Raw genomic sequence first — 16,555 nt, 5'->3', positions numbered from 1 at the left:
GCAGGCCTATACAAAAGAAATCCAATCTTCTCTAATTTCCACATTCTCATTGGTCACATTTATTTAGCTACCATCATCAGCTCATATACGTAGCACACCCCTTTTCCAGAGTCTTCTGTGGTAGGTTATGACATCATCACATAGTTACACATTTAAACACAAACATAATTGAAGTTTTACCAACATTGGGTGGATGCCTGACTTTCCCCGTGGTATGAGTTATGATAGCTTGAGAACCTTGTATAAACATAAGATCGAGAAGTGGGATTGGGTCAGTAATTTTGACTACTTGGAGACACTAAAACAATACAAGTATGTAAACAAGGAGAGACATACATACCTCAAACCGCAGCGCTATCTTACGAAGTGCCCCAGTCCAGCTCTGCGTCACTTTATTTTACAGCTCCGGGTGAACCAACTCCCACTACTAGTCCTACAAGGGGCCTGGACAAAAGTACCTATAGAGCATAGAATATGCTGAATATGCAGAATACAAGAAAATATGGAACCCCCCCGGCGTGTTCCCACATTATGTCCCACATGGGACCCACATATATGACACTTCTGGGCCCGTTTGTAGGAAGGTATGATTTTATTAAAATAGACACATTTTGGGACTTCTGTCTGAACATGGAATTGGAAAAGGTACATATAGCACTACAGCAAGTTCGGAGGTCGATACAGCTATGCCTAGAGTGCCATATGTAATAAGCAAGGTGTGAATAAACCAATAGAGACACACGCAAAGTAACATAACACTATGAATGAAGATATAGGACATTTAAAAGAGAAAGTAATCTAATCCGGATTAGCCACAGGTAGTAATCAGTAGAAAATGGGTGATGCTGAGATGTTTGTTTTAGATAGTTTGACAATGTGGCTCTTAACTAAAGCTATTGGTGCGTGCCCTATTATCGAAAAGCTGATTCCTAGCTCCCTTAGTACGAATGGTGGCTTCAGATTCAAATTATGAAGATTACGAAGCTATGCCTTGGAATATGTTGGTATTTGTGTGTTTGTTAATGTGCTCTTGTTCAAGTACACCTGTATGTGCATATACTCGTCTTAATGTTTTAATGTTTTTAATGTTTTATATCATATTTTATATTTTGTAAAGATTCTTGATGAACTAAAATGAATAAATAAAATAAATAATTACAAGTTCCAGCTGCCCTGGGACTTCTAACCCCACACATGGTTTGCATGAACACATCAAATAATATGAGGAGGGGGAGAATAAACAAGTTCCCTTTGTATTGGTGATACTATCTCACCTGCCCAAACTTGCTGGCATCATTGTTTCACTCTACTTTAACAAACAGAAAACTCATGCACACAAATTAAAAAATTGTGCACGCAAAACCCAAGCAGATGCTAAATACTTCATTAATCTAGCGAGTAGATCTGACTTGTAGTGCGCGAGGTGTCCTAGACTAAGGTAAGGCTGGCTGCACCCCCAGAGCCTTGAGGCTCCACCCACAACCTCAAACAATAGAAAAGAACCAAGACTGGATGTCTCTTTATAATGGCGCTAGCTTGAAGATAGGTAAGTACAATAACACATTTCAATTCTTAAGGCTTAATCCCTTAGCCTTGCCCAAATGCCCCCCAAACAGCCAGAAACACTGTAAACGTGTTTAAAAAATGGCAATGCAGTGCACTCGGCGCTACATGCACTTTTCCCCATGTCCCATTCCTGCCCTGGCCAATCCGACCTCCCGACCCTCCCCCCAGCCCCATTGGTCATTTCCCCCCATGAACCCTCCCAGGGAAGCCCCATGCGGCTAAGGGCCCCAAGGCCAAGGGCAGCTCCTACAATGGCGGCTCCAGAGAGTGTCTGCAGGTGTCAGCAGGGGAGGCCAATGAAGCCACCAGACACCGACGAGTGCTGGCATGAGTGGGGGGTAGAGCAATTACTCTACTCCAGAAAGCTCCTGCCACACTAACTTACCTTTGAATGGTCTGCAGTATAATGGTAACCAGTACCATACCCTGAGAGAACCACAAAGATTAGCCTGAGCCAAATCTAGACAGGAATGTGATTGTTAGCATATGCCACACTTCGATGGAATTCTCAAGTTTAGTCTGCGCCGAATCTAGACAGGAATGTGACTGTTAGCATATGCCACACTCAGATGGAATTCTCAAGTTTAGTCTGCGCCGAATCTAGACAGGAATGTGACTGTTAGCATATGCCACACTTAGATGGAATTCTCAAGTTTAGTCTGCGCCGAATCTAGACAGGAATGTGATTGTTAGCATATGCTACACTTAGATGGAATTCTCAAGTTTAGTCTGCGCCAAATCCAGACAGAAATGTGATTGTTAGCATGCACCACACTTAGAATTCTGAACCTAGCCTGTGTCGCATCTAGATAGAAATGTGACTGTTAGCTTGTGCCACACTAGTATGGAATTCTGAACTTTAGCTTGCGCGGCATCTAGATAGAAATGTGACTGTTAGCATGTAACGCACCTAGATGGAATCCCACAATTGCAAGGACAGCAATGCCAATTAACCAACCAACTAACAATTCCATCCCTCTGCAGACACCTCTCAAACTATAACCAAATACAACCACACGTCTTAAACGCAGCAATCTGCACAAACTTCACAACAATGCAACAACAAAACAAACCACACATAGACTTGCACAACAGCACGCGACGACTACGGACCATAAAACACCCCCCAAGCACAGCCAATGGATCCACCGGGCTGAGGCTGCCAACAGCACATCACTGCTCTCTTGCACTTTTCCAGCTTATTCCCACTAACCCACCCCCTCTCCTACCCTTTTCCAGAGCCGCCGGACGCCAAGGGACCACTTCGGTGGGGATAGTGCGCGGTACAAATGTCCTTTAACATTAACATCACTTCCAATCAACACAGGTATCCTGAAGAGTTTGGTAAACTGCGATTTCATTCGTATGTTTCACAGAAACCTTTTCTTTTTCAGCTGATAAAAAGGTGTCTTTGTCGGCAGCACATCGATAGAGAATCTGGCTGCCGTCTTTCCCATTGGGGACATATATTGGAACACAGCCACTGCGCCCAAAATATAAGAACATATCTGCCTCATTATGTTGAAATGTTACACGATCTGATTGCTCATATATGAACACAACGCAATACATTACGGGACATGTTAGCCGTATCAAACAGGCCATTACGAAGAATTAACCTTGCCTTGACAAAGACACCAGCTGCAAAAGAAAAAGAAAACATTTCTGTGACAAATGCAAATTAAATTGCAGCTTATCAAACTCTTCATGATACCTGTGTGGATTGAAATTGATTAAGAATTGAAATATGTTATTGTACTTACTTCATTAATCTAAATACACAATTTTCATCTCTCGTAGAATACAAATGTCTTTACATTTAATACGTCCTTCACTTGGCAAAGTGACTATTTAGTTGCAAAGTGTTTCTCACACTTAAAGACAATTGTTAAAGTTTCCACAACCTCCAGCTTGGCAAACCAAAAGACTTTTCTACACATATCAAATCAGAAGTCAATGTGAGTTTTTTATTCTCTGAAGACCAATCACTTTTTTATCACATTGTATTTCTCCTTTATAAGCAACACCTTGGTCAGGATAGTTCACTCAAAAATAAATACTTTAGGGAGGATGGTTCTACAACAGTTCATCAATACACGATAGTGGAATTACCACTTCTTTTCCACCACAACCTTCTACCACATTCACAGTACTTCAAGTTATCTTCTTCCTGGTCCACTCGCCTGCCAGGACTAACTACTATTTGTCCCTTTCCTAGTTTGCTCGCCTACCAGGATAAAGCTCTTTCTACTACAACTTACACTCTGTGGTAAGGCTTGTTCCAAACTTTGCACACTTGAATCCTCAATGGGGAGAGTAGAATCAATAACTACTTCTCGGGTTAATCTTTTGACTTTCAACACAACTGGCTTATAGCTTCTACCACAAGTATATTGTCCACAATAACAATGATTATCATATTGATCTGTTTACCATAGGCAATGCAGGTTATAGTTCACTCCCCCTTGATCCCTTTTACAAGGAGGTCTTTGCGCCTGCAGTCTAGGATATCTATCTACACAACCTTTTAGCTACTGGCAATGTAGTTTACAACTTTCTACTATGTGCTGGTGAAAAGTTGGAGCCAGGGCTGACTTCATCCAAGGGAAAACGGACCTCGAGGGAAGGTGGCACCAGAGCGGAGAGAGATCTGTGTATTCAGGAGCTAGTATCAGGTTTCGCTTACCAAGGCGCTGCAGAAGGTATTGGCACAAGTAGTGCTGCGGCTTCAGACCAAGTGAATTACTAGACCACCACTCGCCACTCGTTTTTTACAACCAAGAGTACTTCAGACATCAATAAACACTATTGGTCCTTTCTTAATGTGAAGTTCACTAATTGACGCACTAATTTGGATATATTCCCTGTGCCCTTACTGGGAGAACCACCCCCACAATCCACCGGAGTTGGAAGATGTCAAGTGTCAGCATGAGACACAAGCCCTGGGCTACGTCCAGAGTGTATCAAGGGTTTCTCAGTATAGATTCACTGCATCAAAAGTGACCAATTTAAACAGCTCCTGAGGAATGTTCACTATTGAAGGACAATAAACAGAAACAGGTCAAGCCTTGGCCTCTGCTAAGTGCAAAGGTGGATTTATAACTGATTGTTAATACATAGAGTAATAATAGCTTCAGAAGATCTTATATTAACCTATAGACTGTATCGAACTACTCAGGTTCTGCATATGGCAGCCTTTTCTAACCAGGTGAGAACACATATTACTTGTTGCATAGTTTTTGAATCTTGTACATTCATCGAGTAATTGCATTGTATTTATTATTGTGTATGTTGCTTTTTGTATGAACTTCAGCCAATTTTGGTTCTTTAATATTTGTGGAATACGGATATTTGTATTTCTTCACCCTGTGGATTAATGCCTATTGTAAAGCTACCCAGCACACTTGGAGTTCTAGCCACTCTAGAGCTGCCGAGTTTTACTTATCACGTTGTTCTTCATATGCTCAAGAACAAGAGCACACTGTGCCTGACTGCCAACCCCTACAGTCAATAACTCTCCTAGTACGCCAGCCCCTGTCGCTAGGTGTGAGAATGCTCAGTTCCACCTTCAGCCACAGCCCAGCAAACCCCAAAAAGGAACATGAAGTGGACTGGACCTTTTGCAGATCCTCAAACTTGATTTTGATGATTCAAGGTTTTTGATTGGCTCCTTCAGTGGGGTTTGAGACCTTCAGTTGGCCCCAGTAACTCATTATGAGCGTCAGGCTGCAGCGTGAGAGTCTAGCAGAGGTTGAAGCTCCCAGAAGACCCACAGGAGTCTCGGTGGCTTGGTGCTATCTAGCATGTTATGTTGCCCATGAGCAAAGACAAAGGAAACTGATAAAAACATATAAAAAGAGGAACCAATAAGTAGGATTTTTAATCTCTTTACATAGCAGCTGCAATTCAATATACATTTCCATCAGCATTTCATGTCATTCTTTTTGTGAACTGTTTACATTTGGAATTGCCAGCTTAACTGGTGTGACATTTCACTACGCACAAAACATTTTGTCCAATATTCCTTCTTTAAATTAATGTAGAACCACTTTGACATTGGCAAGCCAACAACTAGCCATTGTTTTATCAAGAAAAGACACCATTTGATTTCCAAATTTGCAGGAATTAGATTTCATCAGAGCACAGCGAATATTTCTATTGAATTTAGTGTTCATACCATATTCACAAAAGGTACATTTTTAAAGACATTTACATATTGTACAATGGAAAACCAGTGGGATCTTCTGCTTGCTCATCACAACAACAAAGTTCCTGTAAAATAATGCTTAGATGTGGGCATTGCACCCATTCTCCATTGCTCCTGTAATGCGCCAGTGTCTCCTCATCTCAAGTGGTCCAATTTCAGGAGGCAATGGTGTTGGACGGTTTCCAGGGTCCTGGTGGTAGGGGGAGACTAGAGTTGAAGAATTCTCCCCAAAAGCGGAAATGCTGCAGAGGTCAGTTAGAAGACACACTTTCCTGGGAAATCGAGAGCCGTGCTTTACATCGGCAGCCTCACTGGAGATTCCAGGTTTATGAACTGCCCAGGGCCTGGCTCAGCCCTGCTGTGAACAAAAGCAATCGTACTAAGTACGGCCCCAGACGACATTTGCAATATATTGCTCCAACTTTTTAAGTTGGAAGTAGAAAATGAATCTGGCACCTAATAATTCATGAAAAGCAAAGTGTAGATGTTCTGGATAAAACAGGATTAGCGGAGAACTGCAATAAATGTGAAATTTTTACAATCCGGTCCGTGACTTTATCTACTGGCTCTACGACCCGAGTTGTGGGACTGAGAACGCAGGATAATGTGTGCGAGATAAATACCTCCTTGATCCAGTCTCCGTTCGATGTAACGGATTCAGAATTATTGTCAATCCAAGTGTCTGCAAACACCTTATCCATGTCCCCCCTAAACCAATCAAATGGCCAGGTAGACAAAAATACTGTACAAAATATATCTCAAACTAAAGAAGGAGCTAGGACGCCCATGATGGTAGCAACTGCAAAACTGCATGAAGCTGAATCTAATGTGCTAATGTCATCATATGCCTCCCGAGGTTCCATAAAAACTGGACTTGTAAACCGCAAACAGAGCTCAACTAAGTCTAACCTGTTACACTCTCGTCTACCTATAACAACAAATAGCAGCGGTGAAGTACATGAAGTGGAAACTTGGAACTCACATGAAATTTCTACAACACCTCAATCAAATCTGCTTAACATAGAAATAAATCCAATACCAACTTTAGAGACTTCATTAAACGCTCTAGATCTAGTAGGACGAGAGGCACGTCTGACAGAGAGGCTAACTGCTGATTACAATGCCATCAAAGAAAAACTGATACAGAGTTTTGAAGAAAAGTCCAACTCTAAGCATGTAAATCGTATAACAAGCAGACACAGCCCCAATAACATCTGCCGTCACTCTAAATTTGGTTTTTTTGATCAGAATCTTCCAAACCACAATTCAACAATTGATTACACAACCATCGGTGATAAAAATGTTGTAAAGACAGTTGAGATGGAGAACCTAATCCAAATGAATGAAGATGAGATAGAAAATGAGTCTCTACAGCAACGTAGGAAGGGACGAGATTCCATGGCCAAACAAACACATGAAACGGCGCCAAAACTTACATCTGCTACTTCTGCACAGGATCAAATGAACAAATCTAACCTGTCAGTAGCAGCTGGCATTCAAATCCACAATAATGTATTGGCCGCCACTTCTTTGGCGCTAATCCCATTCGTAAAATTGTACGAGAGTCTAAATGAGGCCATAAAAGAGCAGAGTACGCAAATTACTCAGCTTATCTCAAAAGTTGACAAGATGGAATATATGAATAATGCCTTGCTGCAAAGAATGGATAGAGAGGCGGAGACGTCCTCACAATGGCAATATCGCCTTGGAGATCTTCTAGCAAGTACCCACGTGGATAATTCCACCTTAATGGCTGCAACGCTTGAGTGTATGAAATGGGCAAGGCACAATATTCCAATAAATACGGAACAATTACCAGAGCACTTAAGTGGAGCTGTCACGCTGAATAAAACTACTCCTGCTCCTAAAATCACAAACTCCGTATCAGCTGCGGCCCTTCTCTCAAAGAACAATCCTCAAATGGAGTCACCTAGTTCTAACAGGAATAATAGACAACTCCAGGAAATTCCTGCTCAAGCAGTCAAAACTAAACCAAATACTGAAGCCCCGCTGACCTGCTCAACTATAAATACTAGTAGGGCACTTATAGACGGAAGAACAACCTCAATGACACAAATACAAGAAACCCAGACCTCCTCTGATGCTGCAGAAATAACAGATCCGACCCACTTGGCTATAGAGATCGGAGAACCAATACAATCACTGGAAACTCAAAGTGCTACTGGAAATCAAATACTACCGTCTACATCGAGGATCATAAATTCGTTTGACATCTTTAAGGGTGGAGCAAAAAATTTGCAAGTAGACAGCTTAAAGATACCAACACTGTCTGAAAAAAAGGTACGATTGGCTCCAAAAAAGCAAGCAACCAATCAAGCAAAAAAACGTAATACTAATGTAAAACAGTTTGTAAGAAATATAGTAACTCCACAAAAGCTTGCGCTGTTCGAACGACCTACAAAAGAGGCTGCTGTAGATAATGTCATCACTGTGCAATCAAAGGAGAGACGGAACAAATTGAAAGATGCAAAATCATCGTCAATACAAAAACAAAATCCAAATAAGCGTGCTCGTCTAGATTCGATCTCTGCACAAGAGGAGGACTCTGTAGACCTATGTGACCTCTCAACTTACTCAATTGACCCTGACAGTTCCTCCTTAACCCTATCTACAGAGACATTGAGCAAAAGACGGCCAATTGGACCAGGCGAAGTACTCTCTAGGAAACTTATAGGTGATGAGGATAAAGGGCATAGAAAGGTCACCATGTTTCCTCCTACCGTTGATACGAACTCCTCGGAACCTAATCAACCTAGAACACACCAAGTTACAAACAGAAAAATGGTATCTGAATCATCACAAAATTTCAATCCGAAAATGACTGCTGCTCAGCGAAATAAACAAATCCCATTAAGAATAAGTGAAAGCGATGGACGTCAATCTAGCTCCAAATATCATTCTTGGAGAATTAGAGTGGAAAATGTGATGTCTGATGATAAAGATGTTAACTTAAACAGAAGAAACATTATGAAACTACTGCATATCATACCTTCACTCCGTACAATTACATCAGAAGATATTCAAATTGTTGAATACATTTCAGAGGAATCCGTTGACAAAGTTTTCCTACATATTAATTCATCAGCAGTGGAAAAAACTCTTTTTGCTGCACAAGATGAATTGCTGGCCTTTGGTTTTGAAATACACTCAGAGAGAAATATGTTAAATTATGGGAAAAGTGATGAAATAAAATCAAGAAACGATTGTCGTCGCGAAAAATTGAGGAACCAATTGTCATTGCGAGAATGTGGAGTAGAAACCAAACCTACATGGAAAAATTATGACGAAGCCATAAAACGAGCTACATCACAGAAAGATCAACAAACATAACCATCACCAAAAATGGATATGGAAAAATGTGGGATCCTCTCTTGGAACACCAGAGGATTCCTTCATTTATTCAATGAGTTTCCTAAGGCCTTAATAAATAATTTTGCCATTTGTCTCCAAGAAACATGGCTTCGAGAAGTTCCATCGAAAGACGGTTATTCCATCATTTTAAATAAAGCAGGAAAACATCAACGTGGGAGACCTTTCTCTGGTTTAATCACAATGGTTAATAATGCTTATGGATGGGAGGTCATTCAAATATTCATGCCAAACCTCTTTGTACTAGGAACTCTACTACAGCCGAGCCAGAAGGAAAATATACCCTCCCCACAACTACTAATTATTAATCTTTATTGGAACCCAGCCATGATCTCTACTGCAAGTTTTATTAAATCAGTAACGGCAATTATTGATCCCTATTTAACATCAGATTTGGAGACCATTATAATAATATGTGGAGATTTTAACTTCTCATGGCTCAAAATACCTCCCAAAAATAAGATTGAACAAACTGTAATACCAACTAGAGGAGAAAAATGGTTAGAAGCGATGCAATCGAGAAACTGCGAGATGGTCAATGGTTCAATTAAAGGTGACATTCCCCCAAACTTTACCTGGAACAAAGATAAAAGTCAAAAAATATTAGATTACTTTTGGATCTCTGCTCCTTTTTGGTCAAAAGTCACAAAAATGTCAATAACGAAAACAGCAGTGAGTGATCATAGTATATTGGAACTAACCTGTATTCTAGAACAGCGCATAACACCAGCGCAGTATGATCTACCTCTGGAAGTGAATGAGGGGCTGAGTAGGCTACGAATTAAAAACCATCACATCCGACAGCTGAAAGATGGCCTTAAGGATGACATAACAACAACTCCTGACAAAATAAACTATGCACCTTTGCTAATTCAATTTGGCACTAAAAAAAAACAAACTCATAAAACCTCGCAAACTCAGAAAAAATATATATATAGTGCACAGGTAAATTTGCAAAAGAAACAAATGACCAAAAGCATCAGGCAAATCAACAAGAAAGATATTAAGTCTTTTGAGAAAAAAAGGGAAATCCAAAACTGCAAAACGAAATACCGAAACTGGTTAAAATCTTTCAAGATAATTAGAGATCAAGAACGAGCTGAAACAATGGTAGGCCTAATTATTCAGCGGAACTCAAGAGACATCTGGAAAATTTTAAATAACAACAACACTCAAGATTCTGGATTCATTAATGGAATATCAAAGCTTACCTGGGAACAACATTTTAGGAAAGTATTTGCAAGCACCTCAACTTTAAGCAGCCCAAAACAACAGATAAATCCGGTCACATGGGATGTATGTGAATCTAGAGAAAAAATTCTTACTCAAATAACACAATTGAAGAACTCTCGTGCAGCGGGTCCTGATGGGCTAACAAATGTTCTATTAAAAGAAAAAAAGGAGCTTTGGGCCGACTTTATTGTAGACCTGTTTGAGCTAATTTCAGAAGCTAGGATGATACCGTGCTCATGGAGGACTGCAATTATAGTACCAATATTCAAGAAAGGCAATAGGGAGAACCCGGCCAACTACCGCCCAATTGCCCTCTTGGATATAATAGGGAAAATCTTTGCTACTTGTTTACAACAAAAACTCTCCAAATGGGCATCTCGTAACAACTTATTGGATAAGCGACAAACAGGTTTCACAAAGGAGGTCGGAACTGAAATCAATCTCTTCATTCTAAACATACTTAAACTTGAAACATTGAAGAACAAAGGGAGCATCTTCATAGCATTCATAGATATGCGGCAGGCATTTGACCAAATCAATCGCGCAAATCTATGGGAAAAATTAACATCATGGTCGTGCCCTCCAAATATTCTCCATCCACTTATGGCCCTACACACAGGTACCTCAATAAAAGTCCGTATCGATAATAAAGGCACCGTGACAAATGAAATTCCAACCACCAAAGGAGTGAAACAGGGATGCCCCTTGGCAGCCCTACTGTTTAAGTTATACATTGCTGACTTACCAAAGGCTTTCGCGAATATTCGCTGCTTTCCACCGAAAATAAATAACCAACCTATTAGTTATGCGACATATGCCGATGACATTGTATTATTTGATCAAACTAAAATAGGACTCCAACGTCTAATACAAGCTTTGGTTATATATCTGCAGACAAACGGTTCAGAAATAAATGCTGGGAAATCAAAGATCATGACCTTTGGACCAACAAAGAAAAGATTGGCTGAGAATTTCAGTTGGTATGCAGCTGGAGAAAAGATTGAGACTGTACACACTATACGGTATTTAGGGATACAAATAAACAAATCCATCAGAGAACAAGAGTGGATTTTAGATCTGAAGCATCGTATGACTTCTTTCACCCTACAAGGAAAACGCCTACATAATGAATTTGGCAAATTTACCCTGATTCCAGTCTTAACCTTCTATCGACAAAAAGTCATTCCTACTCTGACCTATGGGGCGGAGGCCGGACTAAACATCGATAATCATATTTGGGCAGTTTTGGAAGGGCAATTTTGGAGAGGAGTTTTAGCTTTGCCAAGCTGTGTGTCTATTGTCGCAATAAGACATGAACTAGGCCTTGATCCCTTAGATGGCCTGATTCTTTGGAAGTCCATTGTTTTGTTACGAAAAATGAACTTAAAAATAGTCGCTCCAGCCTATGAGATCTTAAAACAAAGAGAAGATAAACAATATTCAGGGATGATACATATTTGGGCTACGAAAATTAGGAAATCTTTAGCGGTCATGGATATCTCTTGGGAGTCTGTATGTAACACACCACAGATTGCAAAAAGAAAACTGAGATCCTGGTACTGGATAAAAAATGAAGAACGTCGAATGGCAATGTCATCTTCGCTTAATTTAGGCTCGACATGTAATACTCTTGACAAGCTGCCCAAATACTTAACAAGATTTCCGTCAAGATACCATCGCAACAAATTTTTAAGATTTCGGCTAAATTTATATGAAACTAAAGAGATAATGTACCTGAGACACTACAAAGAGATAGATAATAATAAATGTAGGCTCTGTAAACGAAGTAGAATCACTTAAACATCCAGTCTCTGATTGCGACCAGGTGGCGACTCAGCGTGCATTTTTCTTTAAACATCTAACAAATGTCCATCCAACGGACCATCTGTGGTACATGCTGGTAGCTGGAAATAATGTTAAATCAATTTGTGCAGTGGTAGATTTTCTCGATAACATCTTGGAGAAAGCCTTGTGCTGAAAACAAACTTTTCATCTGAAAGAGCCGGAAGGAAACAATGAACCTATAAGAGAGCTAATTGATGACAAAGAAAGATGATGAATTTTTGTATGAATTTTTGTAAATGATGAATTTTTGTATGAATTTTTGTAATTGAAGTTGTGTAAATAACTAATTGTTACAAGAAAAATAAAAATAAAAAATAAAAGAAAAGCAAAGGATGCGTGTTACTGCAGAGTTGATCTTCAGATCAGGTAGTCACAGCTGTATAACTCCTTTCTCTGGCACAGCACTGATGGCACCACAGATATGCCATAATATATGGAATGCTATGGGGTGAGAAGAAGGGAGCAGGCAATTTGTTGGGGTGCTATTCTTCTGGATGGACGTATTAGTACTTTCTTTGGGGATATCTGCCTGGTTTTAGTGAGGAAAAAGATCCAATACACCACTCCGTTCTTTTAGTTATTTTTTTTTCTAGCATGCTTTTTCAAACTTAAGGTTTCTTGGGGCCAACAACAGATGAACATGAAAACATAAGCGAAACTGGAAAAACAAAGCAAAGGCAAAGAAGGACAGATGGGTCCCCATCAAGCGCCTGGAGGACAGATGGTCTGTGGTAATGTGCCATCTCAGAGAGTGGGCATTTCAGACACAATGAGCTGCATTACTAGATATAAATAAGCCTTATGAAACGGGGAACCCCAACATGGAGAGACGAGCCAGATGTAAGGGCCCAGTGAGGGCACTAGGGTTCAAGGTGGGACAGCAGAAGAGGGTTTCTGGGACATAAAAAGCATGTTAAAAAAAATATTTAACTATCAGAGATCACAGGCAGCCAATGGTGAGGGACCTGTGACATGCTAAGCATTCCCAACACCTGAGAGAAGGAGGGCTGCAACGTAGGCGCTGCTTGAAGACCTTCAGTAACGAAACAGAGACAGCCAAGATAAAGGGCACTGCTGCAGCACAGCGTGGAACATGTTAGGGTTGTAACCACCGATGCCAGTGTAGTGGGCATAAGGAAAGCAGGATTTTATGCAACACCTTAAGTCAGAACAAACCTCTGCCAGCCAGCGCATTTATTGAGGGCTAGGTGAAAGCAAAGCACATGATCAATTTGGACCTGCAGATAGGCAGTGTGGGCAGATCTCATGGGGGGGGGGTCAGAAGGGTGCATCCTAGGCTGCTTTCTCAGGATGTAGGTGATTTCTCTGAAAAGGAGTGATCGAAAGTGCAAAGTGTTCTAAAATGACTGTGGATAAGTGATTGAAAAGGTGATATTTTCGAAATTAGCCAAAAAAGTGAAAACAATGAATGAATAATACATGTTCCAAAAGTTCATATTCAATCGTTTCTTGACTTCTGCTTCACACTCTCTTTTGCCCAACTGTGCTAAGAAATACGAGTACGATATATACCAGAATGCATTGGTGTTCCGTAAATTCAGTCATCATAACCACATTGTGTGTCTCATTGCCACACACATTAATATTGCATGAACACACAACAATATTTTATAAAGAACAGGTTACATTTGAATTATATTTTAATAGTTCCCTTGTAGACTAATCAGACCTCCCTTGTCAGTGAAGCATTTCTCATATTCAGTGCACTGATGAGGTGTTTCACCAGTATGTGTACTTAGGTGATTATTAAGATCTCCTTTGCCAGTGAACCTTTTCCCGCATTCAGTGCACTGATGAGGTTTTTACCTGTATGTGTTCTTAGGTGATTATTAAGATCTCGCTTGCGAGTGAAGCATTTCCCACATTCAGTGCACTGATGAGGTTTTTACCTGTATGTGTTCTTAGGTGATTATTAAGATCTCGCTTGCGAGTGAAGCATTTCCCGCATTCAGTGCACTGATGAGGTTTTTACCTGTATGTGTTCTTAGGTGATTATTAAGATCTCGCTTGCGAGTGAAGCATTTACCACATTCAGTGCACTGATGAGGTTTTTCACCAGTATGTTTTCTTAGATGATTATTAAGACCTTCCTTGCGAGTGAAGCATTTACCGCATTCAGTGCACTGAGGGTTTTCACCTGTATGTGTTCTCTGGTGGAGAGTTAGATATCTGTTCCGACTGAACCTTTTCCCGCATTCAGTGCACGGATGAGGTTTTTCACTAGTATGTGTTCTTAGGTGATTGTTAAGATCTCCCTTGACAGTGAATCTTTTCCCACATTCAGTGCACTGATGAGGTTTTTCACCAGTATGTTTTCTTAGGTGATTATTAAGACCTTCCTTGCGAGTGAAGCATTTCCCGCATTCAGTGCACTGAGGGTTTTCACCTGTATGTATTCTCTGGTGGAGAGTTAGAGATCCCTTCACACTGAAGCATTTTCCACATTCAGTGCACTGATGAGGTTTCTCACCTGTATGTGTGTTCAGGTGATAAAGAAGACCTTCCTTACTGCTGTACGTTTTCCCGCATTCAGTGCACTGATGCGATTTCTCACCCTTATGTGTTTTTAGGTGACGAATAAGATATCCCTTGACAGTGAAGGATTTCCCACATTCAGTGCACTGATGAGATTTTTCACCCGTATGTGTACTCAGGTGGCGAATAAAATTTCCCTTCTGGCTAAACCTTTTCCTGCATTCAGTGCACTGATAAGGTTTTTCACCAGTATGTGTTCTTAGGTGACTAATAAGACTTCCCTTGTCAGTGAAGCATTTCTCACATTCAGTGCACTGATGAGGTGTTTCACCTGTATGTGTACTCAGGTGACGAATAAGATTTCCCATCTGGCTAAACCTTTTCCTGCATTCAGTGCACTGATAAGGTTTTTCACCAGTATGTGTTCTTAGATGATTATTAAGATCTCCTTTAGCCATGAAGCATTTCCCACATTCAGTACACTGATGAGGTTTTTCACCTGTATGTGTTCTTTGGTGACTAATAAGACATCCCTTGTCAGCAAAGCATTTTCCGCATTCAGTGCACTGATGAGGTTTTTCACCTGTATGCGTCCTCTCTTGGTGAATATGAACTCTCTCCATACTGTAACCTTTCCTGCATTCAGGGCACAAATGAAGTTTCTCTCATGAGTAGACTTCACTGGTGATAAACATGGTTTATGCACGTTTAGTGCATGGATACTATTTGTCCATTTCAATTCATAGATGATTTACACAATCATTTAAATAAACCACATTCAGACGATATATAAAATGCCACAGGTGTTATATCATGAATAATGAGCTAAGCAGTAGGCGTTTCTTGCAGAAAATAATACACTGTTTTTATGCTGAGTCGGCCAGTGACCAGTCTAACATTCCGTATATTCACTTGCATTGATGCTGGATGTCAGCATTAGGCAGCCAGTGACCAGACTAACATTCTGTATATTCACTTGCATTGATGCTGGATGTCAGCATGAGGCGACCAGTGACCAGTCTAACATTCTGTATATTCACTTGCATTGATGCTGGATGTCAGCATGAGGCGGCCAGTCTAACATTCTGTATATTCACTTGCATTGATGCTGGATGTCAGCCTTAGGCGGCCAGTGACCAGTCTAACATTCTGTATATTCACTTGCATTGATGCTGGATGTCAGCATGAGGCGGCCAGTGACCAGTCTAACATTCTGTATATTCACTTGCATTGATGCTGGATGTCAGCATGAGGCGGCCAGTGACCAGTCCAACATTCTGTATATTCACTTGCATTGATGCTGGATGTCAGCATTAGGCGGCCAGTGACCAGTCTAACATTCTGTATATTCACTTGCATTGATGCTGGATGTCAGCATGAGGCGACCAGTGACCAGTCTAACATTCTGTATATTCACTTGCATTGATGCTGGATGTCAGCATGAGGCGGCCAGTGACCAGTCTAACATTCTGTATATTCACTTGCATTGATGCAGGATGTCAGCATGAGGGCATTTGGCAGAAAACCTCCTGGGATTCAGTAGCATGGCGTTACTTTGAAAAGCGAATTAGTTCCTGGACGTGTCTCCTTCAAGATGCATACTCTCTCAATGAAGCTGTGTACTGTATTAGTCCATCAGAGAAATTACCAGAACCGCTGATGTCTTTTTCTGGCCATCAATCACCTATAGAATTAAAATGAGATTCATATGAATAATGAATACATTTTGAAAATCACTGACAACATTTACCAGGTACTCTGGTTCCCAGTACTATTGACGCGTACTAGTCAATTGCCTGCGTGTAGTAACTGATAGGA

The 16,555-nt window shown here is 40.6% G+C and overlaps 1 protein-coding gene across 3 annotated transcripts in view; it reads right to left on the bottom strand.

Moving 5' to 3' along the window:
* Nucleotides 1-5,415: 5,415 nt before the first annotated feature.
* The window catches only part of LOC138447917 (zinc finger protein 84-like), a 457,921-nt gene continuing 446,781 nt past the window's right edge, over nucleotides 5,416-16,555 (bottom strand). For 2 of the 3 annotated variants that reach the window (XM_069604434.1, XM_069604435.1), the window contains exon 2: nucleotides 5,416-16,421. In XM_069604434.1, the coding sequence (XP_069460535.1) occupies nucleotides 14,164-15,360 (1,197 nt within the window). In that variant the 5' untranslated portion in view covers nucleotides 15,361-16,421 and the 3' untranslated portion in view covers nucleotides 5,416-14,163. The remainder of the gene's footprint in view (nucleotides 16,422-16,555) is intronic. The other variant, XM_069604436.1, reaches the window with a different exon arrangement.

Source organism: Ambystoma mexicanum, chromosome 3q (assembly GCF_040938575.1).
Source record: "Ambystoma mexicanum isolate Mex_15411 chromosome 3q, UKY_AmexF1_1, whole genome shotgun sequence".
Taxonomy (NCBI): Eukaryota; Metazoa; Chordata; class Amphibia; order Caudata; family Ambystomatidae; genus Ambystoma; species Ambystoma mexicanum.
The sequence above is the reverse complement of the archived record's forward strand: the minus strand, read 5'-3'. Positions and strand labels throughout refer to the sequence as shown.